The sequence below is a fragment of the Ascaphus truei genome, chromosome 2 (assembly GCF_040206685.1).
Source record: "Ascaphus truei isolate aAscTru1 chromosome 2, aAscTru1.hap1, whole genome shotgun sequence".
In the NCBI taxonomy this organism is placed as follows: Eukaryota; Metazoa; Chordata; class Amphibia; order Anura; family Ascaphidae; genus Ascaphus; species Ascaphus truei.
This window is the reverse complement of record NC_134484.1, coordinates 234,118,056-234,130,138: the sequence shown is the minus strand read 5'-3', so window position 1 is coordinate 234,130,138 and position 12,083 is coordinate 234,118,056. Positions and strand designations below refer to the sequence as shown.

The following is a 12,083-nucleotide window of genomic DNA, read 5'->3' as shown; positions in this document are numbered from 1 at the left end:
AAACTGTGCCTAAAGTGCTGGAGAAGGAAGTGGTTTTGTGATGGCTATAACCAGGCACGTTACAAGGGAGGAAGAGCAATCCGCACCCGCAATATCACAGGCTGCTAGTTACAGTATGAAAATAGGGATGCAAATGTGCATGGGGTTAGGTATTTAGTTTGTTTCAGTTGAAAGAATAAAAGCTACAGATGCAGCGGCCATTATTTTAACAAATCACGCAGTGTATACCTCGGAATACCCATATGACGGTGCGGGATTTCTTCCAAACTTACCGCCTTAAGACACGAGTACAGGCGAGCGCAGAAAATGGCATTTTAGTGTTCTGGTTTTTAAACACCTGAAATTGACACAGTAGCACAGTAGCACAGTACTGTACACATTACAATTCATTCATTTCATTGTATTTAATTACACACAATCCATGAAATTCAAACAAAGCAACCGCGATAAACACGTGTGCCTTGGGCGATTGGCCGCGTTCATGCCGCGTGGAGTACAGCAGCGCACACAAACTGCGCCGTGATTTGTTAAAATAATGGCCGCTTCATCTGTACCCACACTAGATTTACAGCAAGGAGAAATGAAGTAATACAACATAAATAAGTAATTCATATACTGTAAGTAATCCATTGGGTCTGATACATTGTGTCACCAGAGTATAACGTACATCAACAAAGCTAAAAGTTAACCAAGACCCAAGAGCTTGCAATCTAATTTGCTGTGGTATGCACTAAAGCTAACTGCAGGTAAAATCAGTGTGTTCAGGTCTTGTACGTCTGAAATTCTGCCTCAAGTGGAAAGTTACAGCAGTCTCATTTGTGAAGATAGTTCTGCTAGTTGCACTGCCAACGTGGGAGTAATATTTGTCAGCAATTTGCTAGATGACTATCAGATTGCTGTTGAAATTATCTTCATTTTCTAATCAAAACTTCGCAATATCAAATCCTGCCTCGCAAGTTGACGTTTCAACTGTGTGCTTGACTCAGAGCAGATATTCTGATCAGTTCCAATCATCTACATCTGTGCTCCCAAAACTGAAATAGCCATGCCTTCATATTACATGAGGGGTAAACAGATGGCCACTGAAATCATACATAATTAAGTAACTACATAATGTCAGCACGTAATAAGACATATTACACCCTTTTCCTTCATTACAGTTTGCCAATATTTCATGTTATTATGAATGCAGTACAAAATATATGAGCACTTAGAAAAAGCAAAAACAAAGAGAAAGAAAGGTGAATGAAAAATATACAACCTAAAATGTAAAACATTGACATCAATACATAATTGAATCATACAGTCACAGAGTTGAAAGTGTGCAATTATTCTTTCCATTTCAATTCGCTATGGGACCAGACACTAAGGGATTTTCTTTTTTCTTTGCCACTAATGTGCATTACTGGAAGCAATTGCTTCTCCCTGGAGTCTTTAGGAGGCAAAAGAAAGGATCAAACAGCTTGCAAATTGACCCATTATTTCTGCTGCAACAGTGTTATTGCTAAAAGCGTTTTAAGTGAATGAAAGTTGCCTTTTGCCATTAAGTAAAGCATTAGGTAATTTGTATAAGACTTTAAAACAAATACAAGGGGGACTTATAAAAAAAATAATTATATATATATATGTGTAATGCATCAAGCATAAGCTTATAGGGATTCTTGTCAAAATGGATTTGAAGCAAAAGGTGGCACTGTGTGCTCATTTGCATGTCATTTCCCAGAATCCCTTGCTGCAGTGGAAGTGCTGTGTGCTGGGCGATAATGGTGAAAGGCGGGGTTGCAGACCTGTCTAAGACATGCAAATGAGTACACAGTAATATTTCCATTATATATATATATATATATATGTAGCAACTGTAAATATTACTGTATGTTTGTTCATTTGCATGTCTTAGACAGGGTCTGCAACCCAGTCTTTCACCATTATCGCCCAGCACACAGCACTTCCACTGCAGCAAGGGATTCTGGGAAATGACATGCAAATGAGCACACAGTGCCACCTTTTGTCTCAAGCTCATATTACACGAGCAACCCTTAAACCAATGCTATATGCTTTACTATGGAGGGGTTTTGTCACTTTTTTTACCCACCATAACCTTAATAAGTGTGGTATATATATCTCTCTATATATCTCTCTATATATCTCTCTATATATCTCTCTATATATCTCTCTATATATCTCTCTATATATCTCTCTATATATCTCTCTATATATCTCTCGTATGTGCGTCTGCGCAATTTAGTTACCTCTTCAAACTTGAGTGCAATCATTGAAAAAGCTTTAAAAATTGCATCTGTTGGTCCTGTTATTGTTACAATTCGTTCAGGACAAGAGCCTTCTGAGATGTTGATTCGAGCACCACTCTGTCAAACAAAACAAAAAGGTGTTTTTTTAAGCTTCAGAAAGTATGAAAACAATATGAGTTCATTTTGTAAGTTAACCAATAAACTTTTGCACAGTGTCATAATTCTCTGACGAAGGGAATCTCAGTGGGAACATTTGATGGAAGTGAGGACCATAAATAAGGGACTGATTGTAAGCAGCCAATCACCAAGAACTGCGCCAAGAACAATCATCTCTGATACATCTGTATGTCCTTTTGTGTCAGGGAGACTACCTTATAATAAACTAAGGAGGTCATTCTATATATACTGAAGTTGTCGTTGAGGATGTTTTAGGCCCTAAGGCCTTGCCCCCGCTGCCTACTACAGCGGACGCTGCACGGACTAGAGCCCTCCCCGCAATGGCGCCGGGCCCGCTGCGAGGGGGGGCCGCAGCGCTCGCGCGAGAGCTGCTCCTGCTCTCAATAGAATTGAGAGCAGGACTCGCGTCGAGGGATTAGGCACGCCCCCCGGCGGTTCAGCCAATGAGGGCGAACCTGCCGGGTGACGTCATGGCCGCCCCCCCGTCACTCCTCCGCCACGCCTCCCCGGTCTTTCCTCCTGCAGTGAGCTGCAGACCGGGGAATCGGCTGAACGCGCCGCCAAAAGCGCGGGCGCGCGTTACAGTGGAGAGACCGGGGCCTCAGCCTAAGAGTGCACAGGCTATATTACTGATCCATGGTATAAGCTCCCTTATTATTGCACTATTGCAAGGAAACACATTTAAATCCATGGGAGTTTCCATGTTATAGTGCCCCAATTGGCACTATCATAGTTTGAAGAATAACCTCCTAAGAGATGTTCCCCCCATTGCCTTCCCAAATTTACCTGATTGGAACTTTTTGGCCACAAAAGACATCATAAGCTTATCATGGAAATTAAAACATGATTACAAGTATTGTATAGGCAAGAGCAGAAATGGTAGTAAAGGGATGCAGTTGAGTTAGAAAAGATCTAATATTATACTGGTAAAAAAGCACAGAGTGCCCACTAATACTGTAGGGATGAAAACCTGATGAAGCAATTTTTCGTGACATGCATTGCGGTAGTTGCATCCTAGTTGCATAGTACATAATTGAACATAGACGTCTTTCACGTAACTACGAGGCTGTTGAGTGCTGGCAAGTTACTGAAACCAGAGGTCTGGAGACGTGTTTGCTGTGGTACTCCCACGGGACCTTTACTCTATACAACCGTTGATCTTGACTGATTACGGTGTGATGCCTGTTTACTGTACTTGCTGTATATTGCATGAATTGTAAGTGTGGATATTTCTCTTTTTTTACCAGCAAAATAGTATATCTTTTCTAATTCGACGGTGACCCTTTTCTAATGTTTTTTTTTGTGTCTGGAGGTTTCTGCCCTGGAGATCTTGGGACTATAAAGGAGGCAGCATGGAGTTGGATTTACACCATCAAATATCTCCAGCGCGTCGGAAAGTGTTCTACTTCCAATAACAGAAATTGACTGTGACACACCATACAGATGTAAATGGTATGCACTAAAAAATAATATTTCCACAAAATCAATTAAAAGTGCGTCAAAATCAGCCTCCAATTTCAACTTGGCGCGCACCTTAATAGTATTAGCGCAGACCTAAATTGCTATGCATCAACCCAAAAATGTATTTGACGTAGCACTGGTGTTTCATTTTACTGTATAGATGAGAAAATGCATTCTTTTCACAGTATGGCTATTATAAATAATATTACAGTAGCTAAATATTAAAAAATACACAGAATTCTGTTTTTATTTAAATTATATCAGTTATTCAACATGAGGGATGCCTCACAAATAATTTCAAACAACAAATTATGCGTCATATGTAAGAAGTCTTCATAAATATGATGACACATTTTTTGCAGGTTTGTATTACCTTCTAGCACTGACATTTTTGACACACATGACAAAATAATATGTTAGTGCACCGGCCATGTTGATACATAACCCAATTGAGATGGTCTTTTTTATTTTTGTCCTTGTTATCACCAATTCTGAAGGAGTTTAGCAGCCCATCTATTTTCTGCGGAGATCAAAAATAAGCCCCCTGAATAAATTGGTGGCCTTGATCTCACGGTTCTGTATTTCAATACTGTTTCCCCTAAAGTTTAATTTTCGGCATGGAGTTTTCCAAGCTATTACACGTGAAGTACTTGTGTAGGTTGTATAATTGGAAACAGAAGAGTTTTCATTAGAGACACAATAATGTGTTTGTATCTAGATTGCTAGGTCATTCTTGTTCATACTGCAGTTAACTGTGTGAAGACACTTTTGGGGGCCTATGTACTAATATTATCTTGGCAATTTTGTATCGAGCCAAAATTGTAGAACTAAAAAGTGCAAACCTTAATAAAATAAGCGTTGCATGTATGAAGGTCGTTAAAGGACACATTCGCATAGTTTGTTGTGCAACTTTAATTACTTTTGATGCATTGCATCACGTCGCATACTGTACTTGATTGACACAATTTCAATTAAAACATTATTTTATGACTAGTAAATATCAATGATTAGTTTAATATGTTTTATAATAGCCATGCAGTGAAAATAATACATTTTATTAACGTATAGAATGAAGCATCGGCGCTGCAGCAACATTGCTCAGAATAACCCTATAAACAGACTCTTTAGGATTTACGTCATGTTCTACTTGGCGAATAATTTTGAGGCAGGTTCAACAATTTGTTTGGCGTAGACACAGTTTATTTGGCACATACCATATAAATCTATTGTCATCTCATTTGTTTACAGCAACAGGTTTGATTAAACAAACATTTAGGATGCTTAAGGTGCCCATTGAGAAAAATAAGTTAGCACTGTACATAGGCGCAATATAATTTGCGATCAATTTTACGCCATTTTAAAATTCTATTTGTGATGCTTAGTAAATGCTGTAGGCTTCCAAGAATTCCATTGTTAAGACCATTATTGGCTCAATGGGCAATAGGATTAATGTCAAATTAACACAAAGCTTTGAACACATTTGGTACCAGACATTTCAAAATGCACTTCAATGTATTGCAGCCACCTTTTTTTTTTTAAAGTCTTATGAACTAGTCAGTAAATGAATTGCATTTTTCTCATTGCATGCGAGGTGATAATCTGGAAATGCATAAAGGAAATATGCCTCCTATTTAATATGCAATGATGTTGGCAATGTTAGGTAATGGATATTAACCCTTCGCTAGCAAAAAGGTAATATTGATTCTGGCTCACTGCAAAACGTACCGTATATACTGTACAAGGCAGGGACGCCCGTAGACACTTACCTTTTTGCCGCCCAGACGTCGTCCTCTTGCAGCGTCCTGAAGTCACGCGGCGACGTGTTTCTATGACAACGGGACACCGCGTGACATCACGTTGTCATGGCAAGGCATCGCCATGTAATGTCGTGGCGTCATTTGACGCCGCGATGATGCAGAAGGAGCAGGGCGATGCTGCAGGTGGTAAGAGACCTTTACAGAGGCCTCACGCTCGCTCATGCCAATCAGTTTAATTGTTGTGAGGTCTCTTTAATCGCAGAATCGGCTCCCCTGAAATTTGCAGCCCCCCTGAAATTTGCTGCCCTAGGCCCGGGCCTAGTAGGCCTATGCCTAAATATGAGCCTATTACGCGAAGGCGTACACTATAAGCGCACGCGGCGGCGACGGCGGCAATGTATTTATTTTCGGGTGACGTCGTGTCGCCGGCACTATAAGCGCGGCCTTATACAAACTATGAGTGAACCCCTACCCCAGTTTTATCATCCAGGGCTGTGCAAACTATCAATTCCATGTCAAAAATGAAGACAAGTGAGAGGTGCACATAATACTTCTGGCCACTGAGAGACACTCTTACTCTTTTTTTGTTTTACAGTAACATAATACTTACAGAGGGAACATAAGCAATATCTGTAAGCAGGAAATTGAATCCTCCCTTCCACTAAAATCCATATTCTTACCTCCTCTCTCATCTTCTTGACCGTCTCCCCTTTCTATTATGGAAACAAAACCACAAAAAGAAACATTTATAAGTGGCTAGGCTTTACACTGCAAAGAGGAAGCAGATAACAAACGTATGCTTTACTCACCTTCCCGATGATGCTTCCCACCTCCTGAAACAGAGCAGACATACATACAGGATTAGGTCGATACACTTAGGCAATAACAACTATTCATTAAGCAAATCATTTTAAAAATTGGCTTATTTTATCTATATATTGGACTTGAATAAAAGACTCGCCCGTTGCAACACCAGCCTTATTATTGTGTGACAATATCTGAATCTGCTCTTTGATTTAAATTTGTTGCCTCTTTGTAAGTTCTTGTTGCATGGGTGCTAAAGGAAATGGGAAATAAACATAAGCAACCAAAAAAAAAAAAAAACAATCGACAATAAATCAAATGAGAAAATCAATAATTTATAGATACTTGAGGCTTCTCACTTATTCACAGAGCCTAACTCATAAAGGTCCCTTATTCAGTAGACTGTGAAGCTGCGTCCCCATCATGCCAGGGGAGCTTGACCTGAGAAAGAGGATAGAGCTCTCCAAAACTTGTCTTATAATATAATTGTTAGCCCAAATTCAAAAAGGTGTCGCCTAATGCTGAAGTACTCATTTACTCTGCACTATTGTAACAGGACTAACATGGCTATTTCTAATTAATCCATAGAGCTAGACAAACAAAAGTGAAGTAGGGATCCTTCTTAAGGCAGATTTTTGCCTGAAGAAATCTGCTTAAAGGGACCTTTGTGGTCCTGAAAGATAGCACTGCTTTTAAACCATGAGTTATCTATTAAAGGTATCGCTTCTAGCTAACTTTTCTTTGTCTATTCTACAGGGTAACACAGCACCACCCTCTATTTGGATCTGCGCTTTCTCTAACGTGGTGAAACAGCTTCACATCGAATTAAATATGGGGCACAAATGTCTCATTCCCAGAGTAACTGGCTTCACAGAGGTCAAATCTTCAAAAACGCTACCGTTCATAATATTTCATGTAATACAGATTTTACCAAACCTGACAGCGCCCATAGATTTTTAATTAATATGTGGTATTTGTGCTGTTTATTTGCAATAATATTCAGAGCGTACAACACTCAACCTGATTCTGTCAAACAGAAAAGACCAGAAACAATTGTAATTGTTGTGGAGCTTCTGCAAATGCCTGGTCCTTGGGGGAAGGCTCCTGTAGCACTTATAAAACGTTATTGTATAGTGTTAATGTTTCTGTCATTGTGGGAAAGCCCCAAACATTACAGTATGCAACATATGAATACTCCTATCAGATATGTCAGTGGGATAAGGGAGATCTCTCAATCCAAACTTAAAATATATTTTTATTAGTAAGAAAGTAGAAAAAAATAATCACGTTTTCTATATATTATATGGCAATTTCAGCTCTCACTTTTCATTGAAGTATTTGGTGCATTTATGTGCCTTTTAAACAATTAGTGCGCACATTAATTATCACATCTTAATTTAGTGTAGGTAAGCGCTTTTGGAGGGGTTATTTTCTTTGTTCTGTGCCTTTTAAACAATGTTTTATTATAAGGAGACATATACAGTACCTTGGCAATGAGGTGATTGTGTCATTATTTGTACATTCTGTGCCCCAAAATAAGTTTGCTAGCCAACTGCTAACAAGACACTTAGCGCTGACATAATGTAAGTTTTTTATTGGCTAATCTAATGTCTTCTTTATTGCATCACTTGTTAACATCCCAGATGACTGAATTGATAGAAGACAAATGTAGAATGTTGTAACAAATAACGCAAAATGTATGTTTCCAAACAGCTACTGGATATGCAACATGCAATGATATTCATACTGGGCACTGTGCGAAAGATCTTATCAGCAACATTTTGAAGGAAAATGAGAGTGATATCTCCATCTTCCATTAACTTAGCTAACTTTGGCAAAGAGAAATTTGATATATTAAATATGTATTGTATTTCCAGTAGGTATTTTGGATAAATAGAGAGAGGTGGCCAGTGTGATAATAAGCAGAGAAAATAGATCAACGCTCACATCCTTCCTTTCCTGGTCCTTATGAGAAGAAGACGGAGAGCAACCATATTTACCCTAGCAGTGAACCCAAGCGATTACAAACATCCTGATACAATGATGCGGAAAATAGTTTGTCAAAAGAGCAAAATGGGATGCTACTGTACAGTAGCACTGAAGATTGTATTTCTTTTAATGAAGCACAATCACTCTAGTGCTGTACTATTTAACATTGCTTTCAGTAACACTGAGTGAATGTTAGTCCTGATAGTCTTCAGTGGAACCTCATTGATTTTGTTTATAATTCATTCATTATAAATTGTCATCTTCCAATCATTACATAAAAACACCAGTATATATATCATGTATTTTGGTATTAAAAGCACTGCCAAAGTATTATAACACTGATTAAACGTTTGCTAAATACAAAGGACGTTTGATTTAGGCGACGTCCATGCTGGCGAAGATCGCAAAGAGGGGGGCGCGCGGTGCGCAAGGAATCAGTTCAAACTGATTCCTCGGCGCAAAGGGCAGGTCAGCGAAGTCACAGACATGCCCCTAGACACGCCCCCTAGACACGCCCCCCACGGCGCATCTACGTTGGCCACAAAACGCTCCCACGTAACGTGGGTGACGTCATTCGTGCGGTCGCCTCCGTGCGGTCTTCTGCTGCATGGATGCAGCCTTAGTTGCAAGGGCAGCCTGTAGACACCCTTTGGTTTATAACAGACAAAATATATTTTACGGAAAGTTAAATTAACCCTAATTAACCCTTATAATTAGTCTTAAAATGTAGTCTGCGTTCATTTTGTGCACACTGATCAGTTTATCTTTTTTAATACTGTGCCTGACAAATCATTACTGTACAAACACAACCTTTTATTTTATTATCAATGGGCGCATGTTTTTTTTCTGAATTAAAAGTATACGGTTCACTACATTTGTTACTGATTATTTGATTTTGGTTCAAATTTAAACTAGGTTAATGACCAATTAATTAAGTAATATAATGGTTATATTCATTTAAAATCTTCTGAAGTTTTAGGACACCAAGGGCCATATTCTGTATATTCTGTAAAGTGCCATAGCACCGATCTGGGGCTAATGCACGGAAATCCCTATTGAAGTCATTGGGGATTTCTGTACAGCACTGCTGGTTTGCTGCTATCACACTTGATAGAGTACGACCCTAAATACGCGACATTGTTTTGTTTAGAAAATTAGGGATGACAATGTGTCCCATCCCTGTTTTCTTATAAGACAAAACCAGAACCTTGTAACATCATGATTAGTGGCGCTCTAGGTGATAAACAACGGCCTACCCTTCAGTGAGACTGCTGGGCTTAAATATAAGAACAGATTCACACATAACTTCTGCTTGCTTAAATTAAAGCAGAGATGTGCAAATATTTTGTCTTCCGTGTATACTGTAGTAGTTCTTGTTTATTCATGTAACAACATGCACACATTATTCTATTTTAGAAAATGTTTCCTCTCCAGGGATGAACATAAAAGAACAGAGGCACAGGCAGAGCAGATTCTACAATGGGTAACATTGTGGAATAATAATAACGATTTATGATATTAATATTTGAGTTTATTCAATCTCCTGAAAGGAAAAAGGTTTACTTACACACATGGGCATATATATATATAATAAATAAATAATAGGTGCTATATCACATGCCGATGCTGGAAGACACCTTAAAATCTACAGCAGCGGTGCGCAAACTGGGGGGCGCGACCCCCAGGGCGGGCACGAGACTGCATGCGGGGGGGGCGCAGGGCTGGGGGAGCTGCAGGGCCTCTGTAAGCCTTTACTTACCTTGGCTCCGGGGGCTTCCTTCCCGCGTCACCATGGCAACGCGGCATCAGGTCATGTGACTCACGTTGCTATGTCATCGTGACGTCATGACGCCAGAGCGGATGTAAGTGGGGGGGAGGGGGCGCGGGTGTGAGGAGACCGTCGGCAGGGGGGCACAGGGAAAAAAGTTTGCGCCCCCCCTGATCTATAGTATTGTTATAAAAAATGAGCCATAATGTTATAAATCATTAAATCTCTTTAAATAGGTGTATAGACATTTAGGGGCCTATTCAAAAAGCAGTGATAAAATCAGTGCATTTGAGCTCGACTATGCATAGATTTATCGCGCACTAAAGCATGAGGCCAAAAATGGTATTCCCTAAGAATGAACGCCATTTTTTTAAGGCTGATAAATAAATGCACAAGCGTCTGACCAGTTTTTTGTATCAGTGCTGTCGTGCTATAAATTGCAGCCTGTAAGAGCTGCATGGAGACGCTGTGTCTCCATGCACGGCTCTTACAGGTGATCGTGCAGTAAAAATATTGATTTTGATAATTGTGTGGGAGCAGGGGGTCTCCTGAGCTGAACCACATTGGTTTCAGCCTCGGGGATCCCCTACTTCATGAGACACAGGCCCCGTTATGCGGTGCCGGTATCCCCTGTGCTTTTAAATCTCCCGCGTCACGTGACTGAGGGATTTAAATCCTGCAGGGGGATACCGGCACCCCATAACGGGGCCTGTATCTCAGGAAGTAGGGGGTCCCAGAGGCTGAAATCAACGCAGTTCACCACAGAAGACCCCCTGCTCCCGCACACTAGTATCAAAACACAAATAAATGCGGGGGGAAATTCATAACCGTAGCGGCTATCCGCTATGATAATGAAGCTGCATTAATTACATTTGTATTAATAGTGTGCTAGAGCAGGGGGTCGCCTGAGCTGAACCGCTTTGATTTCTGGCTCAGGGACCCCCTGCTTCCTGAGATACAGGTTCCGTTTGGGGTGCCGGTATCTCCAGTATTTAAATCCAACGATCACGCAGTCAATTTAAAAATGGCGGCGATACCGGCACCCATACCGCCTGTAACTCGGGAAGCAGGGGGTCCCTGAGGCAAAAATCAAAGCGGTTCAGCTCAGGAGACCCTCTGCTCACGCACACTATTTAGTAAAAATTACACTAAAGCAGCTTCATTACCTTAGCGGCTAGCCACTAAGGTAATTAAGTGGTTAAGGCACAATTGCAGGTTTATTGGGGGCAGAGGGGGTGAGTGAAGGGGGTACTTGGCCCTTCACTCACCCCCTCTGACCCCAATAAACATTACAATATCTACTACCCACCAATACACAACCCACCCACTCCCTGGACCCCACATAAAAGCATTTTTTATTTATTTTTGCACAGGATACAAGAGGCCGTATGGGGGTCCTTGGATGGTCCCCACGGGTGTCCGGGTACCTCAAGGTTGTCCTGCGGTCCTCAGGTGGTCCCCGTGGGTGTCTGTGATTCCACAGGTGGTCCCCACGGGTGTCTGGGGGTCCTCGAGTGGTCCCCATGGGTATCCGAGGTTCCTCGGTGGTCCCCGCAGGTGTCCGGGTGTCCCCACTGGCCTGCGGTACCAATCCTGTGCCAGAAAAAAAAGTGCAATACATTGATATAATGATATAATAATACCCACCCACCCCCCAATGCATACTGTACTGTAATGGGCAAAATTACTACTATCCAGCTATGGATAATAGTGCAGTTGCCCGTTTAAAATAAAACATAAATCAGCAGCATAAAGTAAATAAAACTTGCACTTACCCCTGCCATGATGAAGACTGTCCTCATCCTTATCACCATCCTTGTCCTCCGTGGGCAGAAACAGCAAAAGTACAATAAAAAAATAAAATCTAATCGCCCCTAA

The 12,083-nt window shown here is 40.7% G+C and overlaps 1 protein-coding gene across 10 annotated transcripts in view; it reads right to left on the bottom strand.

Annotated features, from left to right (window-relative positions):
• LOC142487165 (poly(rC)-binding protein 3-like) overlaps positions 1–12,083 on the bottom strand; it is an 895,499-nt gene that overhangs the window by 93,989 nt on the left and 789,427 nt on the right. For 9 of the 10 annotated variants that reach the window (XM_075585956.1, XM_075585957.1, XM_075585958.1 and 6 more), the window contains 3 exons: positions 6,454–6,477; positions 6,325–6,357; positions 2,250–2,366 (listed from right to left, as the gene is read on the bottom strand). In XM_075585956.1, the coding sequence (XP_075442071.1) occupies positions 2,250–2,366; positions 6,325–6,357; positions 6,454–6,477 (174 nt within the window). The remainder of the gene's footprint in view (positions 1–2,249; positions 2,367–6,324; positions 6,358–6,453; positions 6,478–12,083) is intronic. The other variant, XM_075585961.1, reaches the window with a different exon arrangement.